Source organism: Sinocyclocheilus anshuiensis, unplaced genomic scaffold (assembly GCF_001515605.1).
Source record: "Sinocyclocheilus anshuiensis isolate Anshui unplaced genomic scaffold, SAMN03320099.WGS_v1.1 scaffold469, whole genome shotgun sequence".
In the NCBI taxonomy this organism is placed as follows: Eukaryota; Metazoa; Chordata; class Actinopteri; order Cypriniformes; family Cyprinidae; genus Sinocyclocheilus; species Sinocyclocheilus anshuiensis.
In genome coordinates this window covers 485,755-507,578 of record NW_015537995.1, presented here as the reverse complement: position 1 = coordinate 507,578, position 21,824 = coordinate 485,755, and the positions used below count along the sequence as shown (strand labels likewise).

The following is a 21,824-nucleotide window of genomic DNA, read 5'->3' as shown; positions in this document are numbered from 1 at the left end:
GAATACTATATTAAATTGGTATAGTATATAGTATAGCAATTAAATTAGTATAAATTTGGACTTTATGCATAAAATAAATATATAGCTTCCTTTTACATAGGATGGGGGTCCCTTGTAAAAGGTTGACATTATTTAGGGGTCTGTCGCATCTAAAAGATTGACAAACCCTTTCTTTATGGTGCAAGGCAAACAATTCTACCAGTTTGAACAGTAATTTGTTTAATGTTAAGGTTACTGATTAATGAATCGTCAAACTTTCTGTTAACAAAAGAGCTTGGCATGACATCAAACGGATGTACATTTCCACTTAACCTCTGAGAGGTTGATCACATGCACCTTTAAATTTATGTCCAGATCCTGCAGCTATTTCCTGTGTTACGTTACCCTGAAATAACACTGCAGCTTTGCAGCGGTGCAGTCTACAAGCAAAGCATTGCAAGAAACCAAAAAATAAACATATAAATACATGACTGAGTGGACACATGCTGACATTTATACAATGTAATCACTCCATAAGTACAGATCTGACAAGCTGAGATCACTATCAAGCATCATTTGGACACAGCTAATTTCAGAAAAGCGCACACACATAATGTGCTCTGATTGCAGAGCACTGCAGACACTGACACAGACATGCAGAGCTCCAGACTTCTGTCAGTGTGATGATGAATCCCTACAGCAAGAGATCAGAAAAGACAAATAGAGCACACTGGATTCAGTCTACAGTTTTCTCCCAAGTGGAATCACAGAACATTGGCTTACAACCATTTCAAAAACTTAAGTTTGGTATGAAAAACAATAGTTTTGCCCAAATACCATAGTTCCTACAGTTTTTGTTGCTATGTAAAATCATAAATTAATCAAGGATCAGTATCTCCCTCACGCAACGTAAGACGTTTTCAGGTTATTTTTGTCATATTTTTGATGACAGTGGTTTCTAACAAAGAATTACAGCAGATTTATACAGTCGTGACGTCAAGACCCCTAAGATTAATTCACCATGAGTTGTCTTGAGATTTTGCTTTGGGTTTTAATAACAGGGTTTTTCAGTTCATGACTAAAATAACATCTGCAGTAAACATAACTTGACGATACTTGGACGTTTTGATGTACTGCACACATTCACACCCCAAAAATCATTATGTAATTTCATCTTATGTAATGTAACTATCTTATGTAATGTAACTACGAACATATGTTTTTAAAAAATAAAACATAACTGCTTCAAAATTGGTGTTTTCAGTATAGTATGTGTAGTTTATATTGCAGAGCAAATCGTCCAATTATATTTACCACAGATCTTACTTTACCCATAAATTTAGAGTTGCCTACTGTATAAAGTATTGCACTACTATTGTAGTAAAGTAGTGAATATTTTGGTGAAATATGATGGGCAAAAAAGGTCAATAGTGTGGTGATGTATTAAGCACAGTTTATACACAATGTTGCCTCCTGCTTTCAATGGAAAGTAGCTAAAGCTTGATCGCTACATGTTGCTATTACGTCATACCAGTGAGTCTCGAAAACTATAAAGTTTGTCCAAGAAGTCACTAGTGATTTTTTTGGAAAGACGTTGATAAAGGGGCATCTAAGTTGCTAAATCTATTAACAAAATTGCTAAATTGGCAACACTGCTCACACAGAAATCACTTTCAAACCAAGCATTTTTCTGTTGGTCAAGGCGGAGAATTTGTCTGAACCTGTTGCGAAATCTGCTTAAAGGGGTCATATGATGCTGCTAAAAAGAACATTATTTTGTGTATTTGGTATTTCTAGTCGTGTCCATTTTTGGAAGACCAAACAAAGTATTTTCACTTTCACAAAGAAACAGCGTCACACACGGCGGCCTTGAGTGAGCAGAGGCCGGGGGCTAGCGTGAGGAACGGCCGGACGGTTAGAGTGAGCAGAGGTGGGTGGGCTTGAGAACGGCGCGGCCGGTGATTTCGACGAAGGTTTCTTTATGCACCAAGAGCTTGTAACACTCCAAAGAGAAAGGAAAAATTTAAATCGCATCATATGACCCCTTTAAAGAAGCATTTTGCCCAGATCACAGGAATTCCTATGGAAATGGCTTGAATTCGTCCACAGAAATTTGCTGAACAACAATAAATGTGACCTCGCATTTTGACTAAGGAACTACAATAGTCTACTTGGCAGAAGATTTATTTATTCCTATTATCATGACTTATTTCATTGATGTTGTTGCATTGTGCCTAATAAAATTGATACATGTACATTTTAAAATTACTGCACAATTCACTTGAAACAACCGCTCTGCATTCGCTAAATGTGACTAATTATCATCATGTAATTAACTGTTAGTCTTATTTTTTCAGCTATTTCATTCTGTAATTATATAGCTATATTGTCATTATTTGTTGTTAAAGGGGTCCTCACCCAAAACAAAATCAAGACTTTGTAAAAAAGCATAATAGGACCCCTTTAAGAGAAGTGTAGATCGCATGCGTCGCTCTTGCGTAGCAGCTACGCACATCCGACGTCCTCGAATACGTCTCCGCAATGAATCCTGGGAGGAACTGCGTATTTGGCGGAATGTTTGAACAATTTATACAAATCCAGACTCACGATGGCAGCGAAAAGCACAAATAATATAACACCAACTCGGTGATATATTAACTAAAGGCATTCTGAATAACTCAACAACATGGAGGGCAGAGGCAGTCAGGAACAACCCGAGCGAAATGAAATCGCCAAACTGACGCAGATGAAGTCGAAAGTAAACAGACTGAGACGCAGCCCTAAAGCAGCGACGCTGAACCCCGGACAGATCCGCAACACAGGTAACAGATCACCCAAAAAAATGTGCCTCTGGCTTCTCTGTCGTATCTGACTCAGTCATGACCAATTGAAAGCTCCAACTTATTGTTTGAACGTTGTGTTGCTTTTATGTAAAGTATTTAGTTTAGTAAATACAATGTGTTTACATTTAAGAAAGTTAAGAACATTTTAATAAAATGAGACCCTGGACTACAAAACCAGTCATAAGGGTACATTTTTACATTTATTTATACATTATCTGAAAACTGAATAAATAAGCTTTCCATTGATGTATGGTTTGTTAGGATAGGACAATATTTGGCTGAGATACAACTATTTGAAAATCTGGAATCTGAGGGTGCAAAAAAAAATCTAAATATTGAGAAAATCACCTTTAAAGTTGTCCAAATGAAGTTCTTAGCAATGCATATTACTAATCAAAAATTAAGTTGTGATATATTAACGGTAGGGAATTTACAAAATATCTTCATGGAACATGATCTTTACTTAATATCCTAATGATTTTTACCATAAAGGAAATATTTATCATTTTGACCGATACACTGTATTGTTGGCTATTGCTCCAAATATACCCGTGCTACTTATGACTGGTTTTGTGCTCCAGGGTCACAAATAGGTGTGCAAACTTTAAGAAAAATGCTCTGGCCAGTCTCAGGCTTGACCTCAGTTTGATAATTTACATTATTTTGATTAAACCATCTTTTGACATTTTATCAAATATCATGAAAAAGGCAAGAATAGCATAATAGGAAAGTCCCACATGTAAAAGTACTATGAAGTTTTCTGTTTCTGCATTAAGTAATGTGCATCGCAGAACCGTCAGATGCAGCCGTGTTTTTGAACTGCATGTATTTTACAGCAGAGTTCAAAACCCCTACACGTCCAGCGAGAGGCCAGTTCAGGAGACTGATACCTGACGACTCGCCCAGCAATGATCCGGATTTTCATCAAGATATTATATGGGACACGACATCTCCATCACCCATTCGACATGGTATGCATGTCTATTAGACTTGTGCATTTTGAAATTCTTCTTTAAATGTGCAGTATCTAAGTATGACAGAAGTGTATTTATTTTCAGGTCGTGGACAGAGGAGAGCTGCAAATGTCAGAGCAGTGGATATATCGGACATTGCCAATCGGATCGCACCAAAGGTTTGCTCGAGGAACATAAGCTACCGCAATGCTAGTGTTTTCAGTTCAAAATGAGTTGAGTGTTAATGTCAAATGCTATATTGTGATGTATCTGTTTGTTTATAGAATGGAAGACTAGAAGAAGCGGATTCATCTTTACTGCAGTGGATTGGGGACAGTGCCATTCCCTGCACACCAGAAGTACAGCAACCCAAAGTCAAGCCCATGTCGACAAAGTAAAGGAATCTTTAGACAGCTCACGATTCGATCAGATTCCAATTCTACTTAAAAAAATTACTTTTAATTCTTTAAAAATTTATGCTATTTGATATTTCATTACTTATTTAATTATAAGCACCTATGTCATCACAAATTAGTAAATGAATGAAACAATTGCAAAATAATGAGGTATTTTTAAATTATCTAAATATAGTGTACAAAGCGTGTAAGTACATAGACAGTAATAAGGAACAAAGATATACATAACAAGCAATGCATTTTCACACTTGTGTATCTAAGAGTGCTTTAAGTATCTAAAAGTTTCCAGACAAGAACACTGAGTACATTTTCTCTGCATTATTGCAGTTTGATTATTATAGATCACATCATAGACAGTGGGAGATCTAATAGGCTGCATTCACATCGCACATATGCAGTAAAACTAAACTCATTCAGTTGATTTTTTTTTTCTCCAATTAATCAGAAAATGGATTAATTTAACTTCTGCATGGACCATCTGTCCATATGTATAGGTATGAATAATTGTATATCACAGTAACTGTGTGTAATTTAGTTAATCTTGCTCTAAATTCAATTGAAAAAATGGTTATATATTAAATAGTTATGTGTTAATGCTTTTGGATTATCTATTGAGTAAATATTTATAAATTCAATGTACTTTTTATATAAGTCGTATTCAAATAACTATCTTTTTATTATTTACTCTTTATTTGAAACTTGTTGGATCCAAAAGGTCTAATTATTTGTAATAAATTATTGATAAATCTGGCATCATTGCGCTGCACAAACAGCTTTGCATTAATATAAATACTATATTAATACAGAAAGGTGCAAAGTTGTTTGTTTATACATTAACTACGGATTAACGCTAGATGGTGTCGAAAAATAGGTATAAATTATATAGGAAAATGTATATCATGTGTATGTATTTAGTCTCTGTACTGATCTAATGTCTGCTGATGTGTGTGTTGCAGACAGAGCACTGTGGAAGATCTAATGCGGCTGGCGAAGCAGTTTGACTTCAACATGAGGCAAGATGAAGCTCAAGAACAGAACTCAGATGCACCAGTTTCAAAACAATCTGAGGAACAAGAGCTGCCACATGACGACCGGTTCACAACAGCCCACAGCGGCTCTGCTCTAAAACCCAATGACGAGAAGCCTGTTGATGAAAGGGGACTTTATCAGGAGATGGACGATGATCTTGATTTCCTTTTTGATGGGCCAACTCAGCGGCTCAGCGGGCGTCTTAGTCAGGCGTCAGATTATTGTACTCGGGAAGCTCCTGAGAGAAATCTCAGCATTGTGAAAACCAGTGTTTCACAAAAAGGTTCTGTGCTCACTATGTCAGAAAACCATGGCAGTAAACAAGTTAACAAGGCTGATGATTTTGATGATGACTGGAACAGTGGCGGTTTACTCGATGACTCGTTGCTTTTGGAGTTGACGCAAAATCCAGATCTGTTTGCTGCTCCGCAGTACAGTTCAACACAAAGACAAACTCACGGGAATCAAAATGCTTTCAGTGCAATGACAAACCAAAAACAAGAAGCTGAAACTGATGTTAAATGTGGCACATTTCAAGGGCAACAGACAAAAAGTGAGCAAAGTTTTCAGCAGGACTCTCGAATACAGGCAAAGCCAAGAATTGGAAATCGCATGGAAAATAATTGCACAAATCAGGGTTTTCCCACGAGTAAAGCTTTGCCAGTTCCTCCAAGTTGCTTCAGTGGCAAACAGAATCAGCACAAGACGCAAGTAGGACAGCTTCAGGCTATTCAAAATTCATCCGAGCTCAATGCTGTTTCCTCAACGCACCATTTCCAGCCAAACACCAAAGAGATGCTGCCGTCCACCAGCCTCGGTACTACAAAACCTCCTCATTCCAATCCTCCCAGCATGCACCAGAATCCAAACTCTGGAGGCATTAAACAACCAGGAGAGAATGCCGTTACAGCCAAAGATGGCTTTAGTGGTGTTTTAGATGAAGACCTGGACTCTTTTTTTGCGTCTGATGACATCTGGGATGACGGAGTGGAGGACGATGATCTGTTTTGTGAGGCGTGTGATAATCTTGAGGAGTTCTCTGGCAACGCTGAAACCCCAGCCACAAACAACCAACAAAACACCGCAAAAGCACTACAAAACAAGCCGTACGGCACCTCCGAAACGGCCAGTCAGCAAACAGTGTTTGCTCATCCTTATCCACCCAAAAAGTCAGCTGCTAATGTTTCCACGTCCAATACAAACACATCAGTGTCTTTGTACGGCCAGAAAGCTCATGCGGGGAACTCTGGGCCTGCAGGACTCGACTCTAATGTGTCATGTGATGCAACGAGACCATCTGGCCCCTCAAGTAATGGACCGTATAAATTCAAACAGGTGAGAAGCTCGTCTGTGGTGGGACGGGGGACCTGTGCTGTTCCCCCCACACAGCAGGGTCACGAGAGGGGCGTGCTGGCCGTCCTCCAGTCAGATGTGAGAACAGCAGACAGTCATCAGTTCAGAAAGCCGTACAGTGACTCGTTCAGGTCTGCGCCGGTCATTGCCAAAGGTACAGTTAATGTCACATGCTCTTTGCTTTATTACTGTGGTGTGCAAGTGTTATGTAGGTGTATTTTAACTTTATTTTTGATCAAATTAGTTAATAATTTAATTTTATTAGTTTATAGTACTATATTAATAATTATATTAAAAAAGTCTAAGAAGTAAAATGCTGTAAAAAATCTAAAAATAATCAAGGATATTTTCCACATTGTTTTTTACTAAATTAGCAAAATGAAGAATATTTGATCATTTTCATTTATATGCAACCATATAATCAATAGTAATTAACAATATTTTGCATAGTCACTTAATTGAACATAGGCAAAATAATCATAGTGAACATATCATGTATAATATACACTACCATTGAGAAGTTTGGGGTCAGTTAATTTTTTTTATGTTTTGTAAAGACGTCTCTTATGCTCACCAAGGCATATTTGATGCCAAAAACAGTAATATTGTGGAATATTATTACAATTTAAAATAACTGAGTATATTTTAAAATGTAATTTATTGCTGTGATCAAAGCTGAATTTTCAGCATCATTACGCCAGTCTTCAGTGTCACATGATCCTTCAGAAATCATTCTAATATGCTGATTTACTGCTCAAAAATAGAAATATAATTTTTTCTGTAACATTATAAATGTCTTTACTATGACTTTAGACCAATTTATTGCCTCCTTGCTAAATAAAAGTATTAAATTGTTTTTTCTTTAATTTAAAATAAAACACTTGAATGGTACTGTAGGTCCTAGATCTGTTAAATAATTAAAAATAAATAACATTTATTCAATTAAAAATCCTAGATCTTGGCATTATATTCATTAAATATCTGACTTGCATCAAGGTTTCCAAAATGATTATTTATTGACTGTTTTTCTGTAGATGTGTGTAACTCTGGAGCCGTGAGGTGCAGTGATGCTGAGATCGAGAGGAAGAAGCAGCAGGCTGTGGCGAGGCGGAGACTCCGGATGCTGGCCAATCAGAACCTCAGAGCTCCTGTCTGAGTCACTGTTACTGTGGAGATGCACAACAAAAACAGGTATACGTGTATATAAAGAGTAACAGTGTGTCTACACCACAACAATAACTATTCCCATTATAAGCAACAAATCTTTGCGGTTTTATGGATTATAATGGGAGTGATCTATCATGCCGCTTGTTTGTGGACCAAAACTCTTTAGGAACAATGTTTTTTGTTGTTGTTGTTATAAGGGTCATTCGTATCTGTACAATATTTGACTGCTCAAAAACCAAATGTTAATCTGGGGTCACATGCTTAGTATTATGCCTGTTTGGGCATCAGAGAGCAGATCCCAGATCAACGCTTGTTCTGATAAACATGTATGCTGACCTTCTCAACAGATCCCCATTTGTCATTACAAAAAATCAGGAGTAGCTGCCTTTTTTCACCTCAGTCACTTTTATGCAGGTTTTATGTAAATTGTATAATAAATATTTTCCTTCAGTTTTTTTAAAAAGTGTAATGTTTACATTGCTTAAAGTAAATCACTCTTGTTAATTTTTTTTTTCTTAATTTATGATGATGTACAAGAAATTTTACAAACTTTGGTTGGTTGATTTTATTGTTTTTGTCCTTTTATGAGTCTAAAAGAAGAAGCCCAGAATATTAAAGTGACCTAAAGTGAGTAATGTATAGTATTTATTGAGTTGGAATTGCCATTGTAATTAAGGCAATAATAAGTAACTTTAATAAAAATACTCTGGATTTTTAATCTTTTCATCTAACTGAATTTTATCTAAGTTTCAAGCGTTATACAAGTCATATCAAGAGCTGCAGACTGATATGACCATACTGACTCTTATAATGCATTTATTTTCAGGTTCCCACAGTCATGGAACGTTTATTGAGGTGGTTTCAGAAAATTAGTCATAAAAAGTGGAAAAGTTATGGATGCAATTAACATAAATTTGTATTGATCTTTTTGCTGGTTCTTCTTCTTTTAAACGTCCTTATATTGTTATTTGTGACCCTGGACCACAAAACCAGTCATAAGGGCCAATTTTTTGAAACATAAATAAGCTGTCCATTGATTTTTTTGTTTGTTTGTTTGTTAGGATAGGACAATATTTGGCCGAGATAAAACTATTTGAAAATCTGGAATCTGAGGGTGCAAAAAAATCAAAATATTCAGAAACTCACCTTTAAAGTTGTCCAAATGGAGTTCTTAGCAATGCATATTACTAATCAAAAATTAAGTTTTGGTATATTTACGGTAGGAAATTTACAAAATATCTTCATTGAACAAGAGCTTTACTTAATATCCTAATGATTTTTGGCATAAAAGAAAAATCGATAATTTTGACCCATACAATGTATTGTTGGCTATTGCTACAAATATACCCGTGCTACTTAAGACTGGTTTTGTGCTCCAGGGTCACATTTGCATTTTCAGATTGACTGTCTGTCAAGCACATATTTAAAGGAATAGTTCACCCTAAAATAGAAAATCTGCTGACAGTTTACACAGCCTCAGGCCATTCAAGATGTAGATGAGTTTGTTTCTTCATGGGAACAGATTTGGAGAAATTTATCATTACATCACTCGCTCACCAATGGATCCTCTGCAGTGAATGGGTGCCGTCAGAATGAGAGTCCAGACAGCTGATAAAAACATCACTGTAATCCACATGACCATCAGTTAACATCTTGCGAAGCTGAGTGGAACAAATCCATTAAGAGATTTTAACTTTAAACTGTCGCTTCAGTCCTAAAAGTCCTGAAAAAGTCGCCTTATCTGAATCAGGAGAGAAATATGCACAGATAAAGCACCGTTTACTAGCAGAAACAATTCTAAGCAAATACTGAAATTTCTCCAAATCTGTTCCCATGAAGAAACAAACTCATCTACATCTTGGCTGGCCTGAGGGTGAGTTCTCAGGGAAACGGGTGTAATGTTGTGCAAGGCTCCTCCGTGGGTCTGTTTCTCATCATTAGCTCTCTGACACCTGTCTGACGCCGCTGTCCTCGGACACCTGCGGCACACATGAGTGCTCCTGAAAGTCGAGTCTTGTTATCAGGCTGCCGGTGTGTAACTGTAGCTAGCGCACAGAACTATGAAAAGCCCCCGCAGGCCGGGGATGCGGTTTCACCTGACCAGCCGAGCGTCCAGGCACTTACCTGCACCGTGCGTTGTCTGAACTCTGATGAGGACAGCATGAATGGAGCGTTCTGGTGAGCTTGATGTCGTACACGCAGAGATTAGTGTGTGTTTTGATATGGGGCTGACCTGAGGATTACATATCTGAAGTCAAAGGTCTGCATCTATGCTTCATTAACCACTAGCAAGTACACACATTAGGATGACGTGGCTGCCATTAAAATTGAAAAATATCCCCATTTACACCAATTTGGTAGCTTGTCAAATTTTTGAGGCGGGTTGTGTTTGATCGATCAAGTTTGATCAGTTGTGTGCTTAAAAATGGCACCATCATGGGAAACCTGGAAATGTCAGGGAACTTTAAAATGATGATTTCCAAGCCTGGATAAAGTAATAGTAATCATTAACTAAAGTCTATAGTCTAAAATGTTTAATGGACTGAAAAATTGTTTTTTTGTGAGTGTAATCTTCGCTCAGTTATAACAAATGAATTAAAAAGTCATGGAAATGCATTAGCCAGCTATGAAAAGCCCCCGCAGGCCGGGGATGCGGTTTCACCTGACCAGCCGAGCGTCCAGGCACTTACCTGCACCGTGCGTTGTCTGAACTCTGATGAGGACAGCATGAATGGAGCGTTCTGGTGAGCTTGATGTCGTACACGCAGAGATTAGTGTGTGTTTTGATATGGGGCTGACCTGAGGATTACATATCTGAAGTCAAAGGTCTGCATCTATGCTTCATTAACCACTAGCAAGTACACACATTAGGATGACGTGGCTGCCATTAAAATTGAAAAATATCCCCATTTACACCAATTTGGTAGCTTGTCAAATTTTTGAGGCGGGTTGTGTTTGATCGATCAAGTTTGATCAGTTGTGTGCTTAAAAATGGCACCATCATGGGAAACCTGGAAATGTCAGGGAACTTTAAAATGATGATTTCCAAGCCTGGATAAAGTAATAGTAATCATTAACTAAAGTCTATAGTCTAAAATGTTTAATGGACTGAAAAATAGTTTTTTTGTGAGTGTAATCTTCGCTCAGTTATAACAAATGAATTAAAAAGTCATGGAAATTCATTAGCCAGAAGGTTTGGGAACCTTGATTTTCTTTTTGTTTGTATTTTATTTATAATAAGTTAGTTTTCTAAATACTAAGTTCACATAATTTATTTTTACTTTATATGTAAATAATTAAAAAATTAATTTACTTTTTTTTTTTTTAGTTATTGAATTTAGATTTTTTTTGTTTTATATAAAAAAATCTAAAAATTATTTATATAAATGTAATAAATTTAAATATTTATTCATATAACCTTTATATTTAGTAACATTTCATAAGTATTTTCATACTTAATTTTATTTAAATATTTACTGTTTAGTAAGGAAACAAATATGAATATTTATGTCATACACACCTTTCAAGCACAGGAAATGAACAGAAATGTGTATTTCACTCAGTAAAATAAATATAGAGTTGACTTTAATTTCTTCGCTATCTGAAATACACATTTTCTGTGTGGTTTTGTTGCATTTTTTTGTAAATTAGTATAATTAGAGCGTTTCCTAGGCTTGGAAAAGTTATGGGCATTTTTATTATTATTATGCATTTTTCATTTAGCTGGCTAAATGAGTTGGTTTATTTTAAAACAATAAAAAATCAGTCAGAATCTAAGTGATTTATTAGTGAATCAGTTTTTTAAAAGATGTTTGCTAAATCATAAACATCTTAAAAAATGGAAATGTATTGGTTAAATGTGTGGGATTGCAGATTCTCTGTAAGAGACTGTGCCGTTTATGCCTATATTGCGTTTTGTTGCTTCACTTCGAGCCCGTCTGGAGTCCCGTCGCCAGCACATGGAGACGGAGAACAGGTTTAAACTGAAGCAACAGGATCCTCACTGTCCTTTTGTCTGCTCGATAAACATGCTTATCAGCAGCCTGTGTGCAGAAATAAAGTCACCTGAGAATACACCTGAACTCCAGCTGAACCCGCTCTCCTCTCTGCTTTACTCCGATTCTCTCACTTCCATCAATTATTCTCCTTCCCAATCAGAACGGACACCGATACAAAATATCGCTCGCTGTCCCAGACACTGGGCCTGAGAAAAGCCAACCTGCGAGGCCAAGACTATTGTCCTACTGGGGCACAGATTCTGGAAGTGGATCAATGTCCTCTGGTGTCTCTGCATGTGTGTGGGAAATAACTGTGTGTGTGTGTGTGTGTGTGTGTGTGTGTGTGTGTGTGTGTGTAATTGATAGATGTTCTAATTTGTCTGTTGTGCTTCACCTGATGCTGACTGATACGGCTGGTCTTGAATCTCTCCCGCAGAAAGATCCTGTGCTGGACTCGGTTTCTGCAAGGGGTCTAAAAATGACGTGTTGGAAAATGTCTGTTGTAAATGTTCCCATTGGTTTAAATGGGATTGAGATAATAATAGGTGAGATTATTAGGCTGTTTTGGGTCATATTTTTGAGCATTTTTCTCAGCTAGCAATTATAAATGTGTTCTGTACTGAATATAAGCATGGCCATTTATCATTTATGTCAAACATAAGCTGCATGGTCCTCGAAAGAAAGTAGTTCAAGAAGCATATTGATGTAATGCCTGATATTTTCTGGAACCACTTTTAAGGATTTTTTCGCTTGCTGACCAGCGTATAGTCAAGCTGGGAGAGCAGTTTCAACAAGCTGAGGCTAACAAACTAGTTTAGGCTGATTTAATTTGACAAGATGTGTTTTATTACTGAGGTAACTCTTCTTCTGAAAGGTACGCTAATACCATTTCGATGTAGTAAACGTTTCTTTGGAAACTTGTTTCTAAACAGGTGTAGGCCTACTTTCTGCCCGTTACAATCTAAATGGCCGTTGAAAACAAGTCTGTTACTGATTTCAAATTACATGACAAAAATTGTAGTTAGTAACATAACCCATTATATTACATATTTTAAGTAATGTAATCAGATTACTTTTAGATTGCTTTTGATCTAACTTGTTTATCACATTGATTTAAATGGGATAATCTTGTACCCTATTGTTAAGAAATACAAAGAGAAAGAAAATAAATTCCATTATGTCAGGGTTTTCCCAAACTGGCGTTTGTGAAGAAACTGCAGGATTACTAATGAAAATCATAAAAATGTCAAATGAAAGAAATCATTTTAAAATAAAGTGAAATACCAAAAACGAGAAAAAAATGTGGTTTCGCATGACCATTAACCGTATTCAACCAATAACGTGCATTTTCATGTGTTTGAAAGACAAAAGCCTTCCAAAGACATATTAATACATTAACCCACTGAGTGATAATTAAAATAAAAAATTATGTGTTCATCAGTATTTGATGCAATTTTGAAATGTTGAGAAAACACTTCTTAAAATTGAAAGGATTTTTGTAAATTTGTGTAATTACAGCCGCCTGACTGGAGACTGTGTGAATGTCCACAAAACTGGAAGGCTTTCTGAATGTTTCTTGCCATTTCAGAAAGGAGTATTCAAAAGATGAAAAAGAGGAAGTAGGGAGAATCTATAAATTATGAATAATTGTTATTCTGTGAATATGTTATCATGTAATCAAAAAAAGTAACTGTAGTTTGATTGAGTGTTTTAAAATGTAATATCTAATTTACAAGTAGTTCCATAATTTTGGATTCTAATGAAGTAATCCAGATTAACATGTAATCAGTTAGTACCCAGGACTGGTAAACAACAGTACAATCCATTGAACGCACCTTTATCCCTCAAAGACTCATTTAATAGCTACATTGCTGTCGAATATTGGGCTGTATTACAATATGATGCTAGCCTGATTAGGTCCATTGTAGGTTCCTTTCTGTGACCAATATCTAAACTTCTCAGAACGTTGCAATACATTTTGTTTTCCCAACCTAATATATACAGAACGATTATTTAAGCTTTATTTTTTTTATAACCATCGACTAACCTTCCCTAACTGGTTAACTAACTGGTTTCCCCCTTTGACTGCATCTTTGACTCAATAGTTCGTTCGTTCATTAGTTGTGTTTTACTGACACCTAGTGGGAAACAGCTAATATTACAGCTTTATGTCTTTTACATTCCCCCCGGTAAGTGATCTAGTCTACGTCTACCGCGTGTATTTAAAGAACATAGAAAACGTTTAGAAATAAGCTCAGGTCAAGATCAGGCACTTAATTTCACTATTAAATATAATACTTTATAGACACAAGGAAAAAATGAGATGGAATGTAACCGAATTCAAACAAAGTTAATGTTATTTATCTTTTTACAGCGAGACAAACGTTTGAAAGACTTCACAAAACATCACCGAATTCATAAAATCCATTTCTTATAAGAAACTGTTATTTATTTATTTTATTAAAACTACGAATTGATGGCAAATCAAATATGACCATTTAAAAGCTGCGAGTCTTATATCCGCTATATTGAGAAATTAATGGTGAAGAGCTTTTCGAAATTGCGGTGCAATAGAAAGACCCAGAAAACAGTTGTACAAGTCTCAAAATATTTTATTTCTCATTTTCATGAATGACATTTCAATGGTTCCCACAGCATATGACGCAGCATGCAGAGAAATGAAGAAAGAAACAAAACGTTAAACCTAAAAGCGAAAGGTTTTCATTCACTTGTATGTTTCCTTTGTCCAAAACCCCCCCGGCTCTCCCTCCCATCGAAAGCTATACAGATGGCTGTCTGACCCCCAGCTAAAGAAATACAGAACAGAACCGAAAGCAAGGAGCATTAACAAACACACATTCTGTACAAAACAACTCAACCAAACCATGAACGGAAAAGGAGAAAAATAAAACATAACTCCCCCTTTTATTTTATTGTATTTTTTAAAGAGAGGGAAAAAATTCGCTGGGAGTGACGGACACCAATCCAGAATAACTGGATTACATTTTTATTTTTTGTTATTTTCATAATATTTATGGATAAATGTAGTGAAGAAACTCGCTTTAAAATCATTTCCATATTTAAACATTTACCAACAGTTTGGCAACGTCCATATATTTATATGTAACGGTCATTAAGATTATAATATCTCAATAGTACGATTCATATGTAAACAAGAGAACCCCCCCCAATCAGATCTACATGCTCAACAGAAAGAAAAATCAGAGAGAAACCCTCCCGTATCATGCAAGCACATCTCAAGACCTCAACGGCCTTCGGGAAAGACATATTGAAGCGTCGTCACCGTGCAGCAGCAGCTGGCGCGAAAAACGCCGGTTTGCGCGGGAGAATCACATTTAAAGCAAAATAGCAGAGTGGCAGAACGCTTCGAGTTTATCCATCCGCATTGAAAGCGTCTGGTTTGGTCTCCCTTCTTGAACACATCAATCCCACGGATCTATCTTTGAAATGACTAAGGAAAAGAGAAACCGACCAGTCAGTCAGATCTGGTTTTGCCTACTTCGACGATCCCTCTCAGGTAACATGCTGCGAACCAACTTGATTAAAGCTTAGAAAAAACCCGAACCCACAAAACACACAATCTGTCCTTCAGTCCCTAATATACATATATGAGCTACTAAGGTCTTTACAATGCTGCCTGCAGTCAAGTTGGAAAAAAATGTACCTTGTATTTCCACAAACAAATATTCAAATCAGGTGTTATTGTGGATTCCGTTTGCCACAATATGCACTGTATCCTACAATGTCGAGAGGTAAATCAAACTTATTCGTTTGCTGTGTTAAAATGGTAATAAATCCAGAATACACACACACAAAAAAACAAAAAAAGTCCAGGAAGTTTACTGATGGCACTTCCATCCTACAGTAACATGTGGTGTGATCTGATCGTCCCTCCTCACCCGACCCCTGCGATAAAACACCGGTCTTAAAAGTAAACCATACTCTGTGCACAACTTCAAATATATTTGCTTTTTATCCTAGTCTACTGTATATCAGAAAGCAAGACGGTAGACGAACTCCCTGACAATATTAACACAGCACACTTTACATACATGCACACATTCTCGGTAGAAAATTCGAATCGGATTTGCATTTTGCGTGAGATCTGAAGCAGATATTTGCTCGAAAGAGGTGGAAACAAAAAACAATAAGCTTGATGATAATAAACTTGATGACTTTTTTAATCTCCCCATGACATGAAGAACATCAGCTGGCGGTTTCAATATTCAGCTATTGTTAAATCCCACGTATATGTTTCGATTGGCACTTCATGCTTGAAGCGTGTTGCACTGAAATCAAGTGTCAAGTCATATATATCGCTCACATACACTTACTCCCTGTAGACCTAGATCATTTAAAAAAAAAAGACAGGACCAAAATAAATACAAAAAAATCCCCCCTTCAAAAAGAAAAATAAAGAACGTACACACATGCATACACACACGTGCGCGCGCACACACACACACACACACACACACTCCTCTCTTCCTTCTCCACCACACTGAGTCGCTCGGTAGTCGACAGAGAAGTCGTCTCTCTGACTGTCCTTAAATACCCGAGAACGTGGACAGAAGAATCTCATGCTCTATAACACTTAGGATGGCAGGCGTCACAAGGCTCAGGGAGTAAAAACGGGGAACAGAGGCATCATTCAGAGAAATAGTTCCATTGAAAATAGAGAAAGAGAGCGACAGACCGAGAGAGAGAGAGAGAGAGAGAGAGAGAGAGAGCGTGTTAGCGGAACATCTGGAGCTGATTCTCAGAAATGGAGAAGTGAAAAGAGGGTGTTCAGTGAAGGGCCTGTTCCGTCTCTTCACACATCCACCACCATCTTTTTGTGAATGTCTAAGCCACCAACCACCTGCGGAAGAGAAGGGAGAGGGTGACAGGAAATAATGTCAGTGCATTTCATAACCAGAGGAAAAAAAAGTGTTATAACTCAATGACCCACAATTTTTTACTGTGCAAACTCTTATAGCACACTAATTAAAGCACCACTGCTAAAACATACCAAAAATCTCAATAACTAGTCAGCTGTTTGACAAGTAGTCTACCAACACACACTTTAGAGACAACATTCCTATAGTGGACAAACTGAGCCAAGAAATGAAACCCAAATTGACATTAAGATAAATACTGTTAATTATATTCATATTAAATGTTAATTATATTTAAGGTTCACGTCACTAATAAATCAATCAATTCAGTCATTCATGAGTACTGGACAATATTTTTCTTTTTGCAATATAATTTAATATGGATAGAAACTACCAAGTTTTCCATAAATGCAGGAATTTATAAAAAAAAAAAATATAAAATAATTTTGATGATAAACTTTTGGGGGAAAACACTCTGAAACCAGTAATAATGAATACTTGGGTTAAAATTTGTGATGCAGCAAAATATTGGCATCCAGAAATACTCATTCGTTCTAGTTTTGGCCAAAATCACTGACCAAAATGGTGATGTTTAATTCTCTGATGGCATGTTTTGACCATGTCTGCGTCTATTATGTGCACACAATGTATATAAGCTACAACAGGTAAACTACAGAATGATGTCAAAACAGCTTCTAGAAAGCAGGATTATGCTAAATATGCACACTCTTTATACTTTTTCTTAGCCCGTTTTCTTTGTCATTTAACATGCATATAATAAATCTCATGAAAACAAGTTATTACAGCCACAGTTTAAATGTTTATATTTTAACAACATAATGGAGAAGAAACACAATTATATCATAAAACGGTGATATTAACTTGATTCTTCAATTGATTATTAAAGAAACTTTCAGTTTCAGTAAAATCATTTTGGTGCGTCACTAGTGAAAATGGTCCTCTAGGTTTATTTTCAGCCTATTTACTCTTATTATTTTCAGCAAAAGCTGAACATGGAAATTGCTGATGAAAGTGTTTGGAGTGTCAAATTTCACTGTATCTCAACATTAAAAACCAGACCCAAAATGAAATGACTCACAATGCAGAACTCCTCGAAAGATATCCTCCCGTCCCCATCCTTGTCTGCGTTGATGATGGTTTTGTCGACGATCTGCTGCAGCTGGGTGTCCTTCAGGTTATTCCCTACCATCATCTTCAGCACCTGGAACAGCTCACCGTTGGATATGTAGCCATCCTTATCCATGTCATAAATCCTGAACGCAACTGCAGAAACAAACATGCCAGAAAAGGTGCTAGAATGCTTTGCTCCAGTGCACTACACTTATTTTGGTTTGGATCAACACTGGATGAACATAAGTGTACTAAACACTTAACCTTAACCAAAGGAAAGTGTTGGGGAAATTCAAGATGGAAAGAGACTCACAGCGGAGCTTCTGCTCCTTGTCACCCTTGACACTGAACTGAGAGACGCCTTCAATGAACTCTGCAAGAAAAAGGACAGAAAACGGGAGGGTGAGAAAATTGTCTACCCTCTTCACCTTTAACTGGACCAAGTTATGTTAATGCATCTGAACTCCTCAAGTACAGAGCGCCTCTGAAACCAGCAAAGCCGTGAGACCTTCGTTCATCTTTGGAACGCAAATTAAGATATTTCTGATGAAATCCGAGAGCTTTCTGAACCTCCATAGACAGCAACACAACTGACACGTACAAAACCCAGAAACGTAGCAAGGACATCGTTAAAATAGCCCATGTGACATCAGTGATTCAACCTCAATTTTATGAAGCTACGAGAATACAGTGCGCCAAGAAAGTGCACATGTGCCATGGTACTATCTTGAACGCGTGGCAGAGACTGACATGAAAGAGAAGAATTGTTTAATAAAGTTGTTATTTTTGTTTTCTTTGCGCACAAAGTATTCTTGTAGCTTTATAAAATTAAGGTTGAAGCACTGATGTCACATGGACTATTTTTACAATGTCCTTACTACGTTTCTGTACCTTGATTGATCGTGTCAGTTACGCTGCTGTTTATGCAGAGTGACAGAATTTTAATTTTGGGGTGAACTAACCCATTAAGCCCACCAAAGTCTGTTTTCATACATTTACATTTTTATTTATATAGTTTCATGGAAAAACTTGGATAAAATGAAAGAATAATTTGAATATCTCACTGATTTAATTAATGACTAATTAAAGATTTCTCATTTGAATTTTATATGCTTTAAAAAAAAAAAAAGTACACTTTTTTTGAAAATATGTGAAACATCTGGCATGCTAGATTTTAAGTGAGTGCAACTGAGTTAATGGCACAATATGTAAGATTTTTTTATTAAAATATCCAAAAACCACTAGAACAGTGTTATATATTTTGCTGACTTGTGTACTTACATTATTCCAAATGTTTCGAAGAATGTTTAAATCCAGAGAAATAAGCAATTTTAACTAGTGACACGGACCGTGTCCATAGTGTCATTGTGTCGCCTGCTAATGACGTCATAACCCCTCGATTTCTGGTTTTTTTTTGTAGAAAACATGGAAACACCAAAGACGCTTTAATATGTTGTGTGTTTTAATAGACCGGTGACGACCGCACAGAGTAGCATTATAACAGAACTTTCAAATGTATCTAGTATGATAAAACAGCGCTGCTTTTTTTCCCACATAAGCACGACCGGAAGGAGCGGAAGCGGTCGACTGGCATAATAAAAGCTCCGCTGCTTTCGAGCCGTGTGTCACGCTCGTTCAGCGGCCTCGTTTAGCTTCGACGGCTTTCAGCCTCACCCTGCTTCATTCTACTACGTTAATAAATCATTAGCTCATCCATGAACATGATTTCTGCCCGAGTCCCGTCAGATTGCATCGGCTGTGGGGATGAAGACCACAACTTCCATGATTCCACACTCAGTCACACGGTCATTTAACTACGCATTTGTCTATTTGTTTATTTTGAATACACGCTAGCAGCGAAAATTACATATTGCACCTTTAATATGCTCAAATCACTAAATGGAAGTATACCACAGAATTAGTTTTCATTTAATTTATATTTCTTTACATGAACAAACAGATAAAATAAAACATTTGAAGTTTTCAGCCATTTTAAAATAATAATATTAACAATAAATTAATAATTAATATAATAGTAACAATTTAAAGTTAAATAATTTAAATAAATGTCCCTGATACAACAGATAAATGCATCCTCAGAAATTCCTCTCCAAAAGAGGACTGTGAATATCTGGGTCTCAGGGCGACAATTTAAGTTCTTTAAAATATTTAAGGACGATTTAAGTACAATAACATAATACTCAAGTTGACTTGGTTCCAAAAAATAGTTGTTTGAATGAAAAGCAAGCAGATGCAAAAATTAGCTCTGCCTTACTGCTGCTGTACATCCAATTATTCTCTGAGATAAAAGAGAGGTAAAGAGACATATGCTGATTTTTGCTGTGCTATTTTGAGTTCATGGACACTTCCCAGATTACCCTAAAGCAGATGACGTAACTGCTTATTCTTCATATCTATTAATATGCCATGGATTAAACCCGATACAGCTAGTGCCAATGTGTGTCATTAAACCAGATGACTTTATTACACCATCACGCATCTGTCGTTCACCAATACATCAGAACAAAGCATGCCAGTGTCTCAGTCCACATACTGACAGTGTTATTTACATTACCTAAAAGTGCCTTCAAGGCAAACAGAAGAATAAAAACAAGAGTTACAATTTTCATGCTATTCACTACGACCCATTTGGCATCAGCAGGGGCAGTTGCATCACTGAGCCACAGTATTCAAACAATGCTGAGATGGGAGAGACAGAGGGGAATATTTATAGCAGTCAGGCTGATCCTCGATGGTCTCTCACACTCACCGGCTGTAATGGCTGATAAGGGCCTCTCAGAAAAGACCCCTAGCAACAAGGATGCCCAACTTAGCAGAGGAAGAGCAGCGGCGTACGTGCTCATTAGCGCATGATGGTTCTGCAACATCATTTGTACTGCTGTTTTGTGGTATTAAGCGTTTCACTTTTAAAATGTGTCTAAGAACAGTTTATTCTGCTCTTTCTAGATGTTTTTAAACATAAGAGCATGTCTTATGTAAATGCCCTTTAAATAATGCATCTATTTGGGAACAGGTGAATTCAAAACCAGCTTAAAGGAATATTCTGTGCATGTTAAGCTCAGTACAAGTTAAGCTCAACTGACAGCATGTGGTGCAATGTTGATTAGCACCAAATACTTTCAAAGACGATGCACTCATATAACTTAAAGAAATTGGAAAAAGTGCAATGTGCAATAAGGCAGAATAGTCCCGCCTTCTCAAAGAGCCAATTGCTAAATGATAAAGTCATTGCATCATCACAGCTGCTATAGAAACAGTGTTTCTAGACGCACATACACATTGGCAAGTCTAGCCTGAAAAATAAGCTTTTTAACGCTATTCTATCAATAGTAAAGCCACAATAGTAAAATAAACAATGTGTTAGCATGCTTTTAGTGTGAAAAACATTGCATTAAAAAAAAAACAACACCCTAAAAAAAACTGAAAGTGATGATTTAAAAATGATTTAAACGGGTTTACAGCTCAAATAATAGTTTTAACTGAAGAATTAATGCAAATCCTTACCCGTGTTGGGAAGGTTACTTTGTAAATGTAATAGGTTACAGATTACAAGTTATTTAAATTACTTTATTAAAGTAATGTAACTGATTACATTTGATTACTTTCTGATTACTTTTCTAAATTTCGAATGTTTTTAACTGTTAATCATTTTCAAACATTTAAACCATACAGGGTTAACCTTACAGTAGCACTCAACACTTCATCACTTGAATTAAGATTACAATAATTTAATTTGAAAGCACAACCACCACAAAATCAAACTAGCACCTCTTTTTACTTTGAGATCATTCTGAGGTTAAATATGGATTTAAAATCATAACAAGATATAGTTTAATAGCTATGATACTGTTTTTGAGATTAAACCTTTGCATAGCTAAGAAAGGAAACACTGGCATTTAACAATGCCTTGGGGAAAAAAAAAGTTAATCTAAAAAAATAAAGCATATAAACAAACCCAAATAGAAAATAAAACAAGTTATTGAATAAGCATGTGTCCTATTCTGTGTTCTAAAGTCCTGAAACATTGGTGTCTCAT

At 36.5% G+C, this 21,824-nt stretch overlaps 2 protein-coding genes across 3 annotated transcripts; one reads left to right on the top strand and one right to left on the bottom strand.

The window, feature by feature from the left end:
- Nucleotides 1-2,476: 2,476 nt before the first annotated feature.
- Nucleotides 2,477-8,343, top strand: LOC107675525 (ewing's tumor-associated antigen 1-like). Of its 2 annotated transcripts, none has more exons than XM_016469926.1 (6): nucleotides 2,477-2,801; nucleotides 3,662-3,793; nucleotides 3,881-3,954; nucleotides 4,060-4,169; nucleotides 5,148-6,727; nucleotides 7,608-8,343. In XM_016469926.1, exons 1-6 carry the CDS (start codon nucleotides 2,666-2,668, stop codon nucleotides 7,727-7,729), a joined length of 2,154 nt encoding a protein of 717 aa, XP_016325412.1. In that variant the 5' UTR covers nucleotides 2,477-2,665; the 3' UTR covers nucleotides 7,730-8,343. The 2 variants fall into 2 exon arrangements, with proteins under 2 accessions (XP_016325412.1, XP_016325405.1); XM_016469919.1 differs by having other exon boundaries at nucleotides 3,659-3,793.
- A 7,834-nt stretch (nucleotides 8,344-16,177) lies between these two features.
- LOC107676124 (calcineurin subunit B type 1-like) lies at nucleotides 16,178-18,285 on the bottom strand. Its single transcript, XM_016470651.1, has 4 exons — nucleotides 18,276-18,285; nucleotides 18,081-18,140; nucleotides 17,736-17,920; nucleotides 16,178-16,620 (listed from the first exon to the last, which is right to left on the bottom strand). The coding sequence occupies exons 1-4, from the start codon at nucleotides 18,283-18,285 to the stop codon at nucleotides 16,573-16,575; spliced, it is 303 nt and encodes a 100-aa protein (XP_016326137.1). The 3' UTR covers nucleotides 16,178-16,572.
- Nucleotides 18,286-21,824: the final 3,539 nt, after the last annotated feature.

Bases quoted from the DNA above. Each gene is read 5' to 3' on its own strand.
- LOC107676124 (XM_016470651.1), bottom strand. The intron at 17,921-18,080 runs GTGAGTCTCTTT...TTGTTTCTGCAG, and splicing joins CAAGGAGCAGAAGCTCCGCT to TTGCGTTCAGGATTTATGAC. The intron at 16,621-17,735 runs GTGAGTCATTTC...TCTCTTCCGCAG, and splicing joins CTTTCGAGGAGTTCTGCATT to GTGGTTGGTGGCTTAGACAT.
- LOC107675525 (XM_016469919.1), top strand. From the start codon at position 2,666: ATGGAGGGCAGAGGCAGTCAGGAACAACCCGAGCGAAATGAAATCGCC. The intron at 3,955-4,059 runs GTTTGCTCGAGG...GTTTGTTTATAG, and splicing joins CCAATCGGATCGCACCAAAG to AATGGAAGACTAGAAGAAGC. The intron at 4,170-5,147 runs GTAAAGGAATCT...TGTGTGTTGCAG, and splicing joins GTCAAGCCCATGTCGACAAA to ACAGAGCACTGTGGAAGATC.